This window comes from Petaurus breviceps, unplaced genomic scaffold (genome assembly GCF_028583685.1).
Source record: "Petaurus breviceps papuanus isolate PSGF00001 unplaced genomic scaffold, PetGlider_PUasm1.0 171, whole genome shotgun sequence".
Lineage (NCBI taxonomy): Eukaryota > Metazoa > Chordata > Mammalia > Diprotodontia > Petauridae > Petaurus > Petaurus breviceps.
The window spans coordinates 20,594,422-20,615,496 of NW_027185754.1; the positions used below are offsets into that span (position 1 = coordinate 20,594,422).

The window sequence follows — 21,075 nt, forward strand, 5'->3', positions numbered from 1 at the left end:
AGCCTTACAGAATTGTTTTAAGGAAAATATATTGTAACACTTTAAACTCTTAAAATTAAGTAAATATGAATAGTTGTTGTCATCATCACATACTGATATCACATCCATATTGAAATCATAATCTTCCCCTTCCACTTGACTCTTCTTTCCAACTATATATTTCTAATGATAATACCATCAGTCCCCCAGACTTAAGTATCAAACAGTCATCTTTGTCTCTTCCCTTTCAAATCTATTCTATTGCTAAGTCCTGTTCTTTCTTCTGAATTGTTACTTATTCATACTTACCACTACATTTTGCCACTGCCACCTTCCAAGTCCAAGCCCTCCCACTTTCATGCCCAGATTACTGTAACAACCTCAGAAAGTTTGAGAATTGCTGGTATAGAGAAAAGAATAGTAGAGTAGGAATCAAAAGACCTGGGTTTCTGTCCTAGCCCTGTGATCTTGAACAATTTCCTTCACTTCCCTGGGCTTCACTGTCCTCATCTATAAAACAAAGGAGTTACTCCAGTTTATCTCAAACATTCCCTCTAGTTTTAAAATACTAAGAATCTTCTTTCTGACTTGTGAAACCTCTATGCCACATATACACCCGAATCTCACTATTTTCTAACATTCTTCTTCTACTCTTGTCAAGTCTGCTGTCTGTCCTGCAAAACATATCTCTCTGCCATGCCATACCATACCTTATTGCCTAGCTTGGAAGCCTGTACCTACTGTCTCTTCCCCCCAGCCCCATCTAAATCCGGTTTATTCTTCAAAGGCCACCTCAAATTCTCTTCCTAATATTCCAGCCTAGACTGATGTGTCCTTTCTCTAGCCTCCTGTTGTACTGATAACATAAAATTGTTCTGTGTTTCTGTTGTCTCCCCAATTAGACTGTAATCTACATGAGGGTATCTTATATACTTCCATACTATAGTACCTTTCACATGTGGGGATATAACAGTTTTGAGTAAACAGTTGCAGATTGACTATAAGATTAAATATTCCTAGGCCTTTTCAGTCATTTCAAAGCCTAGAAGCATGGCATAGCAGAACATTTGGATTTGCTCCTGAATTTGGTAGCCATCCTGCTTTATGTATCCTACTTGTAGCAGCATGACATCTTTGAGTGTTTGAAATAGTCACCAGTGAGTACCTTAACTTAAAATGTTTAGGAGGCTTTTTTCAGTTTGTTACTGATGTTCCTTATTGAACAATTTAATACAAACTAATGTTATATATTTTTTCCCAAAAATAAATTATTGAATATTTATCTACAGCAATTGTTTACATCTGAAAAAGGAGTTCCTTAGAACCAGGTCCCTACATTATATGACAGAGACATCCATGTGCACTGTAGGACTATTCTTCAAATGTATTTATCCTTAGTGAATTGGAAAATTCATTTAACTGGAAGACTCTGCTCTCTGTCTGTGCCAAGTAATTTAGGGATTGCTAAATGTAAAAGATACAGAACATTATAATGAAAGCCATTAAACAGAATGGGAAGAGGGGATGAATGTAGGCTACAAGTAAAGAAAAGTGTACTGCAGCAATAGGTAAAGTAACAAGAGGTTATTCATAAGACTATTATTTGAAACATAAGGTAACTTTTTTTCCCTCCCCTTTTTTAGAAAGACAACAAAGTTGCTGCATAGTCTACGGAAAAGTCTTGGAAGTAGGTGAATGTCTATCTAGGTCTTCATGGTCCAGAAAATTAGCTTCAGTCCTTGAAAAGAATGAAGAAGTGAATTTGCTGTATACTTGTCACCAGCACTGGGGTTTCACTGCTTAATTTCAAAGGGTATAATGCAGTTACTTTTTGAAAAATGGCCATCTTCAGAAATGTTGAGCATTAAATATATTTGGAATAGCAGAAGGATAAGTAATTTCTTATGTATAGTTAAACACAAACTAAAACAGTACTTCGGTGGAACTTATAAGTATTTTTTCATCACTGAGAGGATTTTTCTTATCACTAAATTGTATTTGATAATTACTGCAAGTTACCTGCAGATGGGGCCGTGATACTGTGAGTGTTTTGAGCCACAGAAGGTTGTTTTTTGGGAAATCCTGTAATATCCCTTTTGAGGTAGCTTATTTCGTCAACTAATTAGGGTGCTGGATGGTAGAGAATTTTCTTTGTCAGTCAACTATGTACACACAGTAAATACTGTTTCTTAGGCAAAGGTACCTTTTTTATATAGTTGTAAAATTCCATTATATCCCATTGCCAAAGAAACATTAAGAACTTTGTATAGCTGTATAAAAAGCAACTAATTTTTTAAAGAATAAACATTTTTAAGTCAGCAAACATACTGTGTTATTGCAAAAGTTGATATGCTAAGGAACAGAGTTAATAATAGTTGGTTTTTTTCTTAGCTTTTCAGGCTTTAAATTTGTTTGATTTTTATATTTGGAATATAAATGAAGATTTGGTATGTTCTTCCATGATATAAAAGAGGATAAATTCTTCATTTTCACTTGCAAGAACTTCATTTTGTAGCTTATGGCATATCACAGGATTTGTCCAAATAAAGAAGATCTTTAAGATGTAAGGACATGAATAATCATAGATCAGAATGCACTTAGCTTTACTTGCTGATAAATAATAACTTTTTTAGAAAATACTAGGCATCAGTTAATATGTTCTTTCTGATATGCCTGGGCTTTAAAAAAAAGTCTGTCAGTCCTTAAAATTGTCTTTGTTGTGATACTTGTAGACCCATTCCATTGGATTGTAAGAACATTCTGAGTGTTGAAAGTTGCTGCATTTTGATAACCCTTAGGACATTAGAGTACTGGTCCCTAGACCAGTAAACCTCAAGCAACTCAGTATGGAGTTCATTGCCAATTAAAAATTATTTAGTAAATCTTTTTGATATAAGTTATAACGGAAAAAATGAAATCTGGCCATTCAGGTGTTTTTATGGAGGCCACAGGAATAAAGGGATCCAAAGATTAAAATGTTTTTATCTAATTTGCTGATTTTGTTAACTTTATCCTCAAAATGTTCAATAGTGATAAAGAAGTGGAGAACTGCACTGTAGGAAAGAAATGGGAGTATTTAAAGGTAGTTGATATTCTTATCTTAATTTTAATTTTATATCTTTTGTATAGCACTACAAAGGAAGTATTTTGTAATTTGGTTTCCTTATTAAAGGTCCAGTATTTGGCAGCCATAGTTGAGATAATATTGTTTAGTACTGTTTGTTTGCATGTTACCAACACAACCTTTTTGAGGACCCATAAATCATGACACTGAACACCTTTTGGGGGTTTTTGAACATAAAGACAAGTGCTGTACTGTTGCAATAACTATGTAGACTGTCTGAGACGTCCCAGGCTTATTTAAACAAGAAAAATTGTAAATAATACCAGTGATACATGCTGTGAAGGTATGAATTGGTGCGTCTCCCTAGCCTTTTGGGTTAACGAGTGGGGTATTTTGTGCCCTGATAACTGGCAGCATGGCATACCTGCAGTGTACCTTGCAACATTAAAGCAAGGTTTTTATTCTAAGGCAGAATAAAACTGTTCAATAAAAAAAAAAATGTGAAAGTTGTTTCTCCTTTCAACATTATTACCCTAAACAGCAAAATGTGAAGTGAAACAAAGAAAATAATTTCATTATCACTTAGTTGATATTTGTCCTTTCAAATGTCTGGATTCTCCCATATAAACTCGATTTCCAGCAATACTGATTAATCTTATTGTTTATTTATCTTGTATTTTACCAAGTACGTGTAGGTGTGGCCTTAAAAATCAAGACTGTAGTGGCTTTTTACTCCAATTTCCACAGACATTTCTGAAATCTAATTTGTGCCCTAAATCATAGATTATAGTCATAAAATCATAGGATTTTTGAGCTGGAAGACACCAGCTTATATAGCACATATCTGATCTACCCCTCCCCTTTGGTAAATTTTGGTGAGTTTCTGTACTTGTCTTATGGTCTCCTTTTCAATCCTTGTGGCTCTGTTTCGTATCTAGGCAATTCAATGTCTAGAGGTCATAGAAGGAAAACACTAAAAAATAGTGTGGGGGTCCACACTGTGTTATCTTTGTTAGAATCACAGGGAATAAGTGGCCTTAAACTTGACCTGATTTTTTTTTTTTTTTGGAACGGGGAAGGCAGGGCAATTGGGGTTAAGTGACTTGCCCAAGGTCACATGTCTAGTAAGTTTTAAATGTCTGGGGTCAGATTTGAACTCAGGTCCTCCTGACTCCAGGGCCACTACTCTGTTCACTATGCCACCTAGCTGCCCCTGTCTTGATCTTAATAGGTCTGGAAATGAAGAAGCCATAGAACTGGAACCCTCTCCCACGTTTGTCAAGTGTTCTGATAAGTTCCTGAAAAGAACTTGACTGCCACTGCTGTGCCCCCAATCATACAATTATATATGGAGTTTGTAAAATGCAGGTTGCACTCTATTTGCTTTGTGTAAGATTCATATTCCCTTAGTTGCTTCATTTTCATGTTCAGATTTAGCTTTAGAATCTGATGAGAAAAGCTGGCATATCACACACATGTAGTATTGAAAGTTTTATGTTTGTCTCATAGAAAGTAGGGGTGGGGACAGGAAAAATGTAAAAAGATTTTTAGGCTTTTGGGGATGATTAGTTTAGTGGATAGTATGATAGTGAGGTGAATTGTGCTTTTACCCTGGAGTAAATTTAGCTATTATTCCCTTTAGTGCTTCCAACTTATTTAAAACCCTCTGACTGGGGGCGGCTAAGTGGCACAGTGAATAAAACACCAGCCCTGGAGTCAGGAGGACCTGAGTTCAAATCCAGCCTCAGACACTTGACATACTTATTAGCCATGTGACCTTGGGCAAGTCACTTAACCCCAATTGCTTTGCCTTACCCCTCCAAAAAAACCACTATGACTGTAGGAGTGAACAATCAGGGCAGTTGGATAAAGTTAGAAAAATCAAATAGCACTAATGGCCTGAAAATATAAAAATGTTTAGTAATTACCTAGACTTAAGATTTACCCAGAGTTGGATATCCCATTCATACACACACACACACACACACACACACATGTATTTATGTATGTGTGTATGTATGCATGTATATGTATGCATACATGGCCAGTACTAATGCCAATGGAATCACCTTCTATTCTAGAAACACCAAATATTAGCCCACACAGAAATAGTTATTCTTAGTTACATGAAACCTAAATGGTATCAGTCCTACTCAGACTGAAGTAGAGTGGTTGCTATTCTCTGGTACTTCATTATGGAAAGTAGTTGAACATTTTTTCCTGGACACTGATTTGTGTGCAAGGCAAATATTTGACTCTATTGTACTCTTAAATACCATTTTATGTTAGCAGCACCCAATGGATTTGGATTGTGGATGAAAATAGAAGTTCGTCAGAAACCTTTTGATAGTTATTTTACTTGTGAAGGGAAATCTACTTCATTTGTATTTTATTTATTATTTGTAGGTCATTTTTTATCCCTCTATTGCAACCCCATTAATATAGCACAGGATTTAACAAATAATAATAATAAATTTAGTCTAATTTTTGTAGCCAGTAATTAAATTAGTATTTTCTTGAAGGAGAAACTAGAATCAGGACAGAGAATACAAAAGTTTCTTAAAGTATTGGATGAGACAGTAACTGGTACAATTAGAGAACTTTCAGTGGAAAGAATTACCAGAGTAGGAGTCATAAAGCCTGGATCTGAATACCAAGTCTCTGGTTAAACAATTGTTTGACCATTGGCAAGTCCATTAATCTCAGGACCTTAAGTTTCTCATCTGTTAAATGAGAATGCTAAACTCTGTTGTCTTCCAACTAAAGGTACCTTCCTATTCTTAACATTCTATCAATAATTGAATGGTCTTCTGATCTCTGTAATACCAGTTTTCCTTTTTGAACATTAAGGTTCTTTGATCCTTATTATGACTCAGATTAAAACTAAATCTTGATTATATAATTCCAGTTTGAGGATTCTGTAATTTAAAAGTGAGGAGGGGCGGCTAGGTGGCTCAGTGAGTAAGCACCGGCCCCAGCATTGGGATGACCTGGGAATCGAATCCGGGCTCACATACTTAGCACCACACCCAGAAATAACTGGCTGTGTAACCTTGAGCAAGTTACTTAACCCCAATTGCTTTTTAAAAAAAAAAGTGTCTTGGAATCAACAGGACATCTGGGATAAGTGGTGGTTGTCTTAACAGCATATACCAATTTTAAGAAATTATTGATGGCCTAAGAATTATTTGAAGACTGCAAATTATACTAGAGACACTTTTGCTTTCTAAGGTACCCATCATGCTTGTTTATATTTCCCAAAATAGGGAGCACTGAACTAGATATGGGAACATGATAAATATTCAGTTAAAACAATCTATTTTAAATATGCACCATATACAACGGAAGACTTATTGTTCTTTTTGTTGTTCAATCATATCTGACTCTTTGTGACCCTGTAGACCATAGCACACCAGTACTGTCCATGAAGTTTTCTTGGCAACGATATTAGAGTGATTTTGCTATTTCCTTCTCCAGTGAATTAAGGCAAACAGAGGTTAAGTGATTCACACAGCTAGTAAACATCTGAGGCCACTTTTAAACTTTAGTCTTCCTGACTCCAGGCCCAGTGCTGTATTTACTGAACCACCTAAGCTGCCCCCAAAAGATATTAAAAGTACTCATTTAAAACTTGATTGTCTCGGCTATAGAATTTCAGAGCTAGAAAGGACTTTAGAAATGTAACCCAACCTCATTTATTTTACAGATGAGGAAACAAGCCTCAGGAAGGGGAAATGACTTGTCAGCACTAGAACCCAGGTCTCCTCGCTCCTGGTGTAATGTTTTCCAGTACTGAAGGCTCCTTGAGTGAGAATTTGTCAATAAGCCTGCATTTACTAAGTACCTGCTATGTCCTAGGCAAAGACATAACAAAGATAAAAACAACATAAATGTCTGTCCTCAAGGATCTTGTATTATATGGGGGAAGCAACATATACACATATTAAGTAAATACAAAACAAAAGCTAAGTAAGTTAAAGGTCATTGGTGAGTGAGGGGGGTTTTAATTACTGGGAGGATAGCAAAAGACCTCATGTAGGAGGTGGTTCATGAAATGAGCTCTGAAGGAAAGCAGGAATCCTAACAGAAAAGTCAGGAGGAAATGCATCTTAAATATGGAGTATGCAGAGGCAGGATATGCAATGACTGTGAAGACCGTTGTTTTTATTAAATTTAGAATGACCTTACAATCTGAAGGAACTGAAATGCCAAATATAAGAAATTGTATTTTATTGGAGAAGCACAGGGTAGTCTCTGGAGATTTGAAATGGGAGTGATACTAATTGTCCTGAACTTTAGAAATATCTCTGGTACAGTATGTGGGGGACAGATTGGAGAGGGGAGAGATGTGAGTTAAGAAGACCACTCAGGAAGCTATTGTAATAGTCCAAGAAAGGGATTCCTAGAACCTGTACAAAGGTAGGGACTGAAAGGAAATCAGGGGGAAGAGAGGAAGGATGTTGACAATTGACTGGCTGGAAGGGATGAGAATGAAGAGTAGCCGCCAGTATTGCAGAGGTTGTAAACCTTATTGAGCAGTTGAAAAGTAGATTTCCATTCAGAGGAGGGATAGATTTGAGAGAAAAGAAAAGTTGTTTTGCACATGTTGAAGGTAAGATGACAAGACCAAGCATGGCCCCAGAGAAGAGAGAAGACACAAACTGCCCTTCCCCCCACCCAAGTTTTGCCTCTGAGTAGCTCTTTTATGTATATTGGTTAATTAGGTAGGTATTTTTTCTTTTTAAAAAATTCATTATTATAATAATCATAAGGGGTGGCTCACCGGAGGGAAAAGGATATAATGGGAAATGTAGATGATGCAAAGACAGTAATTTTTAATTTAAGAAAAGGGCGGCTAGATGGCTTAGTGAATAGAGCACTGGCCCTGGAGTCAGGAGGACCTGAGCTCAATGCCAGCCTCAGACACTTATCACTTACTAGCCTTGTGACCTTGGGCAAGTAAGTCACTTAACCCCAATTGCCCTGCCTTCCCCCACTCCAAAAAGCAATAAATAAAGAATCAGAAGCCAAGGGAAGTCAGGTTCAGACTGTAGGAAAGATCTGGGCAGACCTACAGAAGGCCTTTATTTGAGGATTAGGAACCCCCTGGGGACAGAAGCCAAACTGCAAATATTAAGGGAAGAGAGTTGGTGGTGTGGAGGTGGAAAATAGAAACCATTCTTTCTGGAAGCTGGATTGAATTCCTTTCTAGACTAAAAATTAAAATTAGCATCTGAATCACTGGAATGTTAAAAATCTGACGTGAAATTACTTCTTGATGTGGCTAGAGTTGTTGCCTTTCTCCTCCTGTACCCATGCAACTGTGCCTCCCAGTGGGGAAATAAAACTTTCCCGTATCTCCCCAGTATTGCAAGTTCCAGTAAAATAGAGTGTAACGTTGCTACACTGAAAATGACCTCCTGGTCTGCGACTTTATTGCTGAAAAATGTCATGCATTCTGACTGTCACTGGAAGTTTGAGGAAGTGTTTCATAAGTCATTTGTTACGTTGTTTTTTCCCCTCTCTCGATAACTTTTAATATGTGATTTTGAAATCTGTGTCTTCTTCCTCTTGTTCTCTCACATATCCCAGGATGTGACCAGTAGAAGTATGAGGTCAGTGAAAGCTTTTGGTTTCTAGTTATAGGGCAGGGGGTCAAACACTAGCACTTTGCATTTAGTCAATTTTATTGTAATTTATTCATGGAAGATCAAGGGGAAGAGAAGTTGAGATGGAAATGGAACAGCGAATGTCCATCCTTTTTTCACATTAGCCATCAGACCAGACTTCAGAAATCTCCCAGAGATGCACTCTTATCTACCCAAGGTGTGCTCTTGTAATCCTACTGTTCCCATCCAGCCGGCTGGGAGAATGGCCCCGTTAAATAATTTGTCCATGGTATATTTCTTTAATAATAGTTAACTTTATATAGTGCCTACTCTGTGCCAGGCACTATACTAAGCACTTTACAATTATTATCTTGTAGGATTCTCACACCACACTTGGGAAGTAGGTACTATTTTTATCCCCATTTTACAGATGAGGAAACTGAGGCAAAGGTTAAGTGACTTGCCCAGGGTCGCACAGCTAATAGGTGTCTGAGGCCAGATAATAAACTCAGCTCTTCCTGACTTCAGGCTAGACACTCTATCCACTGGAGGGACCTTTAACAGGCAACTATGTTTAGGCCTTCCTGGTCACATTATAAGGATGTATAGTCAAGAAAATGGTGGCTTTAAAAGGGAAAATTGATGACTGGCTGCCAGTCTATCCAACAATCATTTCCTCTTTTTATGTTGTTGGTGTCAGTTACCATCGCCTTATAACTCTCCCATTGCCATGTTGTATCTACTAGTAAATTATTACAGGAATAAAAATAATTCTCCATTGGGGAATGGAAGATGATTGAGCTCCTAATAATACTTTTTTCTGTACTTTGAAGCTAATATGTTTTATTTGTATATTTGTTCCCAGTATGTGTGTGTTACCGATTGTCTTTGCCCTAGAGGTCATCTGATAAAACTTGGTCAGCTCTCAAAAGAGACTTGAATGAGTGACCAGGTGCAAAGGGTGCCTGGTGTGTCTGAAAAGGAACTCTTTAGGGAGGGGAGTGGGGTCAGATCTTCCTCTCTTCTCTCTGTCCTTTGGCCCAGACTGTTTCCTGTTCCACCCCCTAGAACCCCATCAGCCACTATGCATAGAGCAAAACAACTCACTGGCAAAGAAGATTGAGTAGGTCTTAAAAGGACTTCATTTGAATGGACTGAATGTCCCTACAGCTGATGATTTCTGGTGTCAAAACATTATCATGAGCCAAAAGGGAATTCCCTTTCATCATTTTGAGCTTGGCACCTGCAGTCATAGTCCCTTATCCTTGAGGGCCTTTCTAAATCTTCTTGTTCATCGGGCACTTCCTCTCAGAGATTTCTTTATCCACCAGTTTACTCCCCTCAGAGACCTCTGCACCCATTAGGTCAGCTCAGGACCACCTGTGTCTGATGGGCCCTCTGTCAAGACCACTTGTGAACTCAGGGTCCTCTCTCTTAGGTCCCTCTGCTCTCAGGCATGTACATCAACAACTCCAGTGATCATTTTTCTTCCACTCTCAGAGCAATTGCACTTTTCTTTTTGGTGTCTCTAAATCACAGGTCTATAAATAAAAAGACAATTGTGCAGATCCCCTGGATGAAGACGGTTCAGGCCAAAGGAGCATGATCAGGGCCCATCAACAGAGGGCTAGTGATCTGAAGACAAATTTACAATCAGTGCAGTCTGCAATCAAGTGAGTTCATGATAATGAAGACTGGGCATCTGGGTTCAGGAGCCAGTCCATTTTAGGTGTGCCAAGTTCTTTCTCCAACCAGTCATACACATTAACCAAGAGAGGAAAAACTATATGGACTGGCTTTCTCAAACCTTGATTAGAAACTGATGCTATCTCCTTCCTGAACACTTCTTTGTGAACCCCTTTCACATTTTGTATGATGATGTTGACTTTTTTGGGCCTTGCATGGTTCTTCCTTGTCACCATCAGGCAGAAAGTTAAAAGTCTGTGAGCTTTAGTTAGACCTCTTGGTTCTCAGGCTTGCTTTCAACGTTCCCATCCCTTTAGTTTAATATCCCTTAGGAGCCTTCTACCTGGGGCTGAGGTGGTATGGATAGTAGGCATCATATCTTTTTTTTTTTTAAAGCAATCGGGGTTAAGTAACTTGCTCAAGGTTACACGGCCAGTTATTTCTGGGTGTGGTGCTGAGTATCTGAGCCCGGATTTGATCCAGGTCATCCTGACACTGGAGCCGGGGCTCTTACTCGCTGAGCCACCTGGCCGCCCCTGAGCAATTGGGGTTAAGTAACTTGCTCAAGGTTACACGGCCAAGTGTTTCTGGGTGGGTGCTAAGTGTCTGAGCCCAGGATTCGATCTCCAGGTCTTCTCAACACTGGAGCCGGTGCTCTTACTCACTGTGCTACCTGGCTGCCCCGTAGGCATCATATCTTACTTGATATGTAGCCACCTCCACCAAAAACCTAATGAAGCATGTCACTGGAGAGTTCAAGAGTCGGTGCCTTCCCCACCTCAAGGCCCAGCTGATGTAAAGAGCAAAGTTAGGTTTCAAAGAAAAATGGAGGGAAGAAAGCATAAACTGACCAATAAAATGGAAATTGGGAGTCACAGGAGTGACTCTGAGTTCAAATACTAGTCTTAACCACTTACTACTTTAGGAAAGTCACTTAACACCTGTGTACCTCAATTAGATGAGAGGTTTTGATTAATGAGCACCCCACTCTGGCTCCATCACTTCTTTCCAGTGGAGGCCCAAGCTAAAAGAAGTTGGATCCCTATAAATAATCCCTTCTTACATGCTGTGGAAGACTCAGGGTGCCAGGTTCTTGGAAGATTTTGCAGCAAGGAATCCGCTCCCCCTCAAGAAAAGGGAAGCAGCCTTTTCTCACTCCCACCCCACTCCTAGACCAGCTCAGTGTGTAGTTTATTGGTCATCAGGTCTTTAGGAGAGTGAAGAGACAAAGAACTGAGTGTCACATTCTCTGCTCTACTGATGTCCTTGGGACCCACTTCTTTTACATCAATGAATAAATGATTGGATTATTTATTAAGCACTTACAGTATACAAAACACTGTGCTAAGACCTGGGGATACAGATAGAAAAGACAGTCCTGGTTCCCAAAAGAGCTCATGTTCTAATTAAGGATATAAATCTAGAAAATTCCAACTGCCTGTCAGATGGGAATGTCCCATGATCCTTAGGCTACAGGGGTAAAGCAGCTCCTTCTTTACTGTTATATCCACTAATAAAATCATGAGTTTCTGATGTTAAGCCATTTGGCAGTGCCAGGGACTGGTGGCCAGGAACTTTTTCGTGGATCTTCAACAGAGATGGCTGTAGCACCTGCAAGAACAGTTGTCAGGTTTCATTTCTGTAGGCATTCCTTCCCAGGAGGACTGCTTAAAAGCATTACTATTCCAAAGACTCCAAATTTCAAGATCCTGGGCAGTCTCCATCAGAATCCAAAGGAAGATGGTGGTAGTGGTGGTGGTTTGACTTGCTGGCATATGCTACCCCTTGTTTCCCTCAGGGTGCCTTCTTGCTTCAGTTTTGGCAGTGGCCATCCTGACTCCCAGACATCCCTGCCTACCCAGAGAAAGGAGATCAGGAGTGAGGTTAGATTAAGCTGAGAAAAGCCCATGCTTAGTCAGTAGGATCGTGGTTGGACCTCAGCTCCTACTGTATTCAGATGGGGTAAGGGAACTAGGAGTAGGGACAGGGATAATACAAAGATCTTTCCCCCTCTTGGCCTGTTGGATATAGGTGCATACTCCTGACTACTCAGCATTTTTCCCTCTAAGAGCATAACTTTGCAGGATATAGTGTGCCTTAGGATGTCATGACACTGACCTGACAGTAGTGAAGACTCAGTTTCTATTTAGGAGTAATCTCTTCAGGAGCCTAGATTTATGTTCAGATCCACCTGAGAAAAAAAGAATAACAAATATGTTCTAAAAAAGTTTGTTGTTTTTTTTTAAACCATGTTCTATGTTTGGCATTGATATTTGGGAACATATAGGGGCTAATTTGGTGGCTTAAGTAAAGGGAAAGAGGTAGCATGATATAGTCAGGGATGAGGAACCTGCAGTCTTGAGGCCATGTGGCCTTCTAGATCCTCGGGTGTGGCCTTTTGACTGGAGTTCAAGTTTTACAAAACAAATCCTTTTATTAGGGGGACTTGTTCCATGAAGTTTGGATTCAAAGGGCCACATTTGAGGACCTAGAAGGTTACATGTGGCCTTGAGGCTGCAGTTCCCCACCCCTGGTATAGGAAAGAGAACTGGCTTTAGAGCCAGGAAAATCTGGGTTTTAATCCCCCTCCCGACTCATACTGGCTGAGTGACCCTGGACAAGCCAATTAATTTCTCATTGCTCTATTCTAAAGAACTCTCTAAAATTCTTTACGTTGCACAGAAACTGCCATCGTGCATTGACTGAAAGTTTCTATATTCAAGAATTTTCCCATATTGAAATGGCAGGTACAGTCCCTATCTTCAAGGAAACAGAGATACCCACGTGTTATGCCCAATATCCTGGTCAGCCTCACCTGACCAGCAGTTGTGTCTTTCATTTCATTTTTATCTTATATTCTATATGCTCTTAATTTTTTGGATACCTTTTGTTTTTTCATATCACATTCCCTCGCCATCTAGCCTCCCATCCCTTTCCTTTTACCAGTTTAGATAAGGTGGAGGACATATAGAATAGTTCAGGAAAACTACCAAGATGACATCTAATTGTATATGTGGTATTCCACATGCATAGGTACCCTTTCCACCACCTCAGAAATGAAAGGAGAAGGGCATTTTCTCAACTCTCTGGAACCAAGTTTGATCATTACCAATTACATAGTATTCAATTTTATCTTAATGTTCTTTTTTTTTCATATTAATCTCCCTATGTTTCTCTGAAATCTTTATCTTCCTCATTTCTTATGGATTCCCTTGTTAACAATATGCTCATTTCACAGACAAGAAGAGAGGCTATCTATGAATGGATGCCTTTTGCTGTTTAGTGTTATAAGAGCTAGTAGTCTGTAGTATAGGGCAACAGGACAAGGCAAAGAATGATTTTTTTTTTTTTTGATACTACACCTAAGTAGGCCAAGAAGACCATGAAGGCTTTATACAGACTTTTTGGCTCTTCAGCACCCAGTGGTTCCCACCCTTAAATGCAGATAGGGAATAAGGTTTCATCCAGCTTAATTGTCTCCTAGAAATGGTGATGAGGAACCCATTCTGAAGACCCAGGTTTTGGGATTACAGGCTTGGGTTGTGGGGGAAATGGGTGAGAGTTTCACCTCCTGATGTAGCCAACGGCTTTGTTTCTGTTCCAATAAACCATATCTTAAGCTCTTACTGTTAGCCCAACAATAGTTCTTTTTTCCATGAATGTCTCATTTGCAGCCATGGGATAGTTTTAGCATTATATGTTTTTTGTGCCCAAGGCCCATTTTAGTTGAGAAAATGACATTTGGACAAGGAAAGAAGCCAAGGAGTGCTTTAGTATTCGATTTTTTTCTGAATAACTTAGCCACATAATGTCCTGTTAACTGTATCGAGTTTGATTATAAATGTGAATTGGGGCTAAATTTTCAGACAATAGAACAGGCAGTTACTGGGAACCATGTTGCTCCTATATTTGTTTAATGATTACAAAGTTCAGAATTACTTCCCCATGATCTTCTTTGCAGATCCTCAGCCCCCTTCTCCAGACCTATTATGGATTCTTCCACAGACACAAACATCCCCATCTGCTTTACAGATTTCTGAGCATGTAATAGGATTTCCTCCTTTTCTCCCTCCCTCTCTGGTAGATTCCTATACTCCCTTATAAAGATACCTAACCTAGACTTGCTACAGACCTTTGAGCCTCTTGCATGGCCCTGTTTAGAGAACTCTAGGCCCCTTATAGATCCCTATGTGGCAGTGTGACATTTGAGAAATTTTAACTGGAAATGCAGGAAAAGAGATGTAATATATATGGAAAAAGTTGGAAGTAATCCACACGCCCCATACTTGAGTATGCATTTAAGCAAACATAGTGGATAAATGTCCTGGAGCTCTTAAGAGCCATGGCAAATGACTGACAAATCTCATCAGAGATGCCATCCTGATATGAAGGGCCCAGATAAATATCTGGGACCTTTTACTTCTCTGGACCATTGTCCCTATGCAGGTGAATACCTGGGAATGTCAGTAATCTGATACTCCCCAAGTACCCTTACAAGGCTCACATAGGTTTACAACTGTTTCATTTACCTTATAAAAGGACAAAGGACTCAGTATAGCTCATAGAGATTTAAGAAATGGCACACCCCTAACCGTTCCACAAGGCCACATTTCTCCCCCAAATACCTGTATTGCTATAATGACTTAGAGTACTGCCCTGAGTTAGACCCCAGTAAGGTAGGAGCCTGAGACTGATTCCCCCATGCTTGTGCTCTGTATCACATTCCTCTGACCAAAATACTCCTCTACCTGTTGGGACTTTTAGTTTCTTAACCTTTTTTATTTTGTAGATCCCTTTGGCAGTCTGGTGAGTAGACAGATCCCAAGTTCAGAACCCCTATCCTAGTGCCAGGGGAGATCGTAGAAGAAAAAAAGACCAGACTCTGGAATGAAATATATTGAATTGTTGACTCTTTCCTCCCCTTCAGAAAAGAAGTATATAGCTGGACCTATACATGTGGTCATACACAGGTATGGCCAAACCTATTCTCTGTGTCTAAAAACTGTAGAGCTATAGATCAGCAACAAGACCCTGAAATGCCTTATTAAAAACTAAGAGAGTTCTGGGTTATGTGAACAACAAGATGGAGGAATAGACATTTGTTTTGATCACCATGACCTCTCCAAAATAGAAATTATGTGCCCAAGATGAAACAACTAAAGCTCTCTCCATGGGCTAGGACACCCAGAATCCAAAAGAAGGTTAAAACAGCAACAGCAGGACATGAACTGACTCTGACTGACCTGTTTCCCTTCAGCATCCCTCCCCCATTCTCCATGCTTCCAGCAAAAAGGCTGCACTAGCAGACCCAAGGACACAACAAGCTCACAGACTTTTGCTAAACTCTCCCCAACACCCCAGTCCCTGTTTTCTCTTTCCAATACCATTGAGACTCTGGCTCCAGGCTGCAGAAGTTTGCCATGGCCAAAATGGACAGCCAGGTGGCTGTAGTCCCTCAGAAGCAAAATCCTCCAGGGGGCCGGTACTTTGTGACACCAGCACTACAAAGCTCTGGACTGCCAGTGTAGAGTCAAACAAAGAACAGAGGGAATAGGACAGGACACCAGGACAAGACACTGAAAAGCAGTTGCTGTGTAGCACTCCACTAAACTTGAAGGAAAGCACAGGAGCCAACCGGGTCCAGTTCTGACCACCCAAAAATCAGTTGGGGCAGAGACCAAGGCTGAACTGTGGCTTGCCTAAGCAGGGAAGGAGAGTGCTTTCAGATCCAGCCCCCAAGGAAGACACAATCAGAGGAAAGGGAGTCAAAAAGTTATCAATAGGGGAAAATAAGAGAAAAAAAATAAATTTACCAAAGATTTCAGGAAGAAAAAAACTCAAAAGACCTTGAAACATAAGCAGATAAATCAACAGGAAAAAAGTAACAGCAGAAGGAAAGATAGCCTCTAGTAAATAAGTTCAAGCATCTATGAATAAATACTACAAACCAAAGAAAAATGATCCAATACTTAATGAAACAAAAAACTCTGTATAATTTGAGAACATAGAACCACAATACACTGTCCCCTAGTGATCCAAAAGAGAAAAGTGTGAGAGCAGAATTTTTGACCTGCACAGCAAAAATAATGGGTAGTATAGAAAAACTGGAATCTTCAATGGCAAATCTCACCAAAGGAACAAAATAAAATAATGGTTTGGGAATGCAAATACACAGAAGTAAAGGACAATCCAGAAGGAGAGAAGCAAAAAAAAATAATAAATATGCTCACTATGCAAGTAAAATATACTGATCTCAAAGGCAGAATGTATACAGACAATCTAAGGATTATAGGTCTCCAAGAAAAAATATGACAGGACAAAACCTTTAACACCAAAACAGAGGAGATAATGGAAAAGAACTGCCCAAAAATTTTTAACATAGAAAATTAAATATTTGAAAGAATTCACACCTTATCTCCAGAGAAATCCAAGGCAACAAATTCCAAAAGACATAGTGGTTAAATTTAACAATTCAATCTAGAAACAAGTCCTGCAAGTGATCAGGAGAAAGACCTTCAAATACAAAGGAAAGAACATTTTGAGTTACACATAACTATTCTTGACCCACTAGAAAATAGAATCATGTTCTGTAAAGCAATGGAGCTTTTGCAAATGGAGCAAATGCAGACCAGGATGACCTACCCTACAATTTTGAGTTTAAACATATATGAAAGAAGAGGGATATTCAATAATAAAGAGAAGATTGAACAGAAATGCAGAAGTGAATAAATGCAGCCAGCAAAGACAGCAACAGCAACAAAATGACAACAGAGGCCAATATAAGACTTTTTTCTAAATATACTCAAGGAAACAGGAGTAAAGGCAAAAATCCAGTAGAAGTAATAGTGAAGAGGTAGATGGGAGAATTACAGGCAGAACCAAGTGACACCCTGCCTACAGGTGAATCAGTATTCTGGGGGAATTTTTTTTTTGGGGGGGGGTTTACAATATGGGAAGGTACATGAAAGGAAGGAGGAAAGCAGAAGGATAGAGTGGATGTGCCTGGGTCAAATCAAGTTCTAGCAATAAGGAGGACTGTGATCTCAGAAAGAGAAGAGTCTACAAAGGAGTGGGTGAAGAGGAGGAAGGAAAGAATCTTTGCTTTGTTGGTGGGAGGGGGATCCACTGTTGATGCTGCTATGGAACATCTCTGAACATAACCTGGGGAATTTGATACTTGAAAAATCTTCTTGTCCTACATTGGGAGGGTGGGCAGTTGGAGCTCTCAAGGCCAACTGATACCTGAGGGGCAGGAGAGCATAGACTCAGGGAAGAGACTTTGACTAGTTGCAGGGGAAGAGAGGAAAGAGGAATCTACTTGATTAAGGTGGGGGTGAGGGGAATACAGAGAATTATAGAACCAGATAAAAGCAGAAAAAGAAAAGGAACTAAAGAACAAAACCTGAAAGGGAAAGGGGTAAGAAGTGAGAGGTGAGGAGAAGAGAGTCAGTGGGAATAGGACAACTTTTTTAAGAAATTTAGTAAAAAATTTTTACTTTAAAGTAACTGAACTTTTTTAAGTTAAAAAAGTTAAATAACTTCTTTAAAGTTGCTTAAAACCTAAAGTTTTAAGTAAAATAACTGAAAGAACATAAGACTGTATTTACAACAAAAGAGGGAGAAAAATTATAACTTAAAAAAAAGCAATATTAGAGGCAGATGGAGGAAAGTATAAAGCCAACCCAACTTTAAATGTGGATGGATCAAACAGCATAATAAAACAAAACAAAACAAAAAAAAGATGGATAAGAAAACAAAACCCTACAATCTATTGTCTATAAGAAGCACATTTAAAAAACAATCATACATGAAATAAAACTGGGGAATGGAAAAATAATTACTATGCATCAGGTAAATCCAAAAAAAAAAAAGGAATTGCTATCATGCTACCTAAAAAAGCAAAAACAAGCATTCAAAAAATAAAAGGGATAAACAAGGAAACAAAGTTATGCCGAAAGGAACCTTAGGCAAGGAATCAATATCAGAAATAAGCTTAGATGCTTCAAATGCCTTACCATCCAAATTCATAAAAGAAACATCTGAACTACAAGAAAACATAGACAGTAACACAATAGTGATAAGAAACTTCATTATTCCTCTCTCAGTTTGGGATGTCTAGCACTTACGGATTAATTAATTTTACTAAAATATGGATTAATTAATCATACTAAAAATCAAAACACTCAAAACCGCATGATCATCTCAATAGATGCAGAAAATGTCTTTGACAAAGTGCAACATTTTTGTGCTAAAGACCCTACAAAGAATAGGCAGAGAAGGACCTTTTTTGTATCATAAAAAGCATAAAAACCCAAAGTAAGCAAATGAAGGTACAATAAAATCTTTTCCAATAAATACAGGAGTGAAAAAAGGATGCCAAATCTCCCCCTTTTTATATGATATTATTCTGGAAATGCTAGCAACATCAGTAAGACAAGAGAAAGAAATTACAGAAATAAAGAAAGGTAATAAGGAGCTAAAATTATCCGTGTTTGCTGATTATATGATGACTTGGAAAATCCTAGAGACTCAGCAAAGATACTAATTAAAACAATAGCTTCAGCAAAGTTGTGAATTATAAAATAAATCCTTAAAAATCAAAAGCATTTCTATATAATAATAACAAAACAAAACCCAGCAATAATGAAGAGGGAATTCCCATTCCAAATAACTACAAAATACTTACTATATAATAATGTATATTATTATATATTATAATAATAACAAATATCTGGGGCGTAACTTCCCAAAGCACACAAAAGACTTGTATAGATTTAATTACAAAACCCTCCTTAAAGAAATAAAGAACAATCAAAATAGCTAGAGAAATTAGAAATTATTCAGTGCTCATGGCTAGGCTGTGCCAATATAATAAAAATGACAATACTACCAAAATCAATTTATGCTTTCATTGCTATAACAATCAAATTACAAAAGGGTATACTCTAAAGAATTTTATAAAAATAACCACAAAATTCACTTGGATAAACAAAAAATTTAAAATATCAAGGGAAATGGTTAAAAGAAGTAGATTGAAGGGGGAATAGTACTTCCAGATCTCAAACTACATTATAAGGTAGCAGTCATCAAAACCATCTAGTATTAATTAAAGAATAAAGAAACAGATCAATGGAATAGACTAGATAAGGGAAATTAAGAAACAACAGAACTCAGTAATTCAGTGTTTGATAAAGTGGAAAATATAAATTACCTAGGGCAAAGCTCCCTACTTGATAAAAACTTCTGGGAAAACTGAAAGGCCTCTTTCTACCATCATCAGCCACACTTTTCCAAGGATAACTTTAATTCCTGCCAGGAGGAGATGCAAAGGGTTGGGACCAAAAGTTTGGTCACTCTGCTCTCATCAGAGAGAGGGGATACAAGACTAGAATTACTCCTTTAAATATTATTAGTCTAGGAGATAGGGTTTTCAGGTTAAAGACAAACCTCTAATCCCTGTTTCATAATGATGAAAGGACCCAATCTTTATATTCAAAGTTTGATCCTTTTCCCAACAAAGACCAGTTCCACAATGAGCACACATAGTAAATAACAAAGAAATCCATTAATCCAAGTTGACAACAAAACAGAAATTTAAAAAACTATACAAAGGAAAATATATACCAGACAATGAAAAATGATTTATTTCTCCCATTAGGAGCAGGAGTAGTTCAGCTCAACCAAGGGAGTTCTAGACCTCACCAAGAGGAAGTTATTTGAAGTCTGGTGTAGCAAGCTAGAAATGGGGACACAAGGGAAACTGCCAACTCCTCTCATGCCAGCTTCTTCCCAGTCTTTTCCTTCAGCAATCTGAAGTAGGGTTGGCATCTTCCATCTTCTCACTCAAAGCTGGAAGCCAGAAGTTCCCAAAGTGACTGCAGAACCCAGACTTAAGAGCCCAAAGAAACTGAAGACACTCAGAAATCCTGGTGCTCCCCTCTCTTATGCTCTCACAAACCACACTGCCCCTTCACAAAGGCACAGGGCAATTATCTCCCCCAACAGAGTCCCATACGAATGGGCTTTGGGACTCAGGTTACACATATAAATAGCTTGATTTTTTTTCCACTCCTGACTTCTGGGTTCAAACATGTATAAGTTTCTACCCTAATTCCTTTCTTGTTTCCTTGAAAACAGATCCCAGTGGGGCGGCCAGATGGCGCAGTGAGGAAGAGCGCAGGCCCCAAAGGCGGGAGACCTGGGATTGGTTCTGGGCTCAGATACACACACACACACACACACACACACAATAACTGGCCATGTAACCTTGAGCAAGTTACTTAACCCCATTGCTTTAAAAAAAAAAAAAAGAAAACAGATCCCAGACTCAAATCACCAGCTGCTGAAATGATCTGATGTGCTGTGGAAGTTATTTCCCCTAATTTCCTATGTGTAGGATGAGTTTCCACATGATCTTGACTTCCTCAAAGGTGATAATAAAAGTTCATATCCAGCTATACCCAGGCCAGAAATATTGGCCCTTAGGATCATAGTTTTAGAGCTGGAAGTTACCTTAGCAGCCATATGGCCCACCTTCCCCATTTTATATGAGAGCTAACAAAGAGAAATTAAATGACTTACCCCAGGTCACACAGAAAGTAAGGGACAAAGGTGGGATTTAAGCCCATGTACTCTGATTTCCAAACCAGTGTTCTTCCCAATTTACAGTACACTGCCTCCTATATCTCAGGCAGCCTTTTCAGGTAAAAGAAGAGCCAGCTGAAATGTTTCCTATTG

General features: G+C 38.7%; 1 protein-coding gene and 1 long non-coding RNA gene across 4 annotated transcripts in view; one reads left to right on the forward strand and one right to left on the reverse strand.

Moving 5' to 3' along the window:
• LSM14A (LSM14A mRNA processing body assembly factor) overlaps positions 1–10,218 on the forward strand; it is a 61,934-nt gene extending 51,716 nt beyond the window's left edge. For 2 of the 3 annotated variants that reach the window (XM_069082659.1, XM_069082661.1), the window contains one exon: positions 1,623–3,542. In XM_069082659.1, the coding sequence (XP_068938760.1) occupies positions 1,623–1,646 (24 nt within the window). In that variant the 3' untranslated portion in view covers positions 1,647–3,542. Of the gene's footprint in view, positions 1–1,622; positions 3,543–10,191 lie in introns of those variants that run through there. The other variant, XM_069082660.1, reaches the window with a different exon arrangement.
• Positions 10,219–11,966: 1,748 nt separating this feature from the next.
• The window catches only part of LOC138157156 (uncharacterized), a 37,637-nt gene continuing 28,528 nt past the window's right edge, over positions 11,967–21,075 (reverse strand). Inside the window, exons 2-3 of the long non-coding RNA XR_011167321.1 lie at positions 12,457–12,529; positions 11,967–12,192 (exon numbers count right to left, since the gene is read on the reverse strand). This is a non-coding gene — a long non-coding RNA (uncharacterized lncRNA). The remainder of the gene's footprint in view (positions 12,193–12,456; positions 12,530–21,075) is intronic.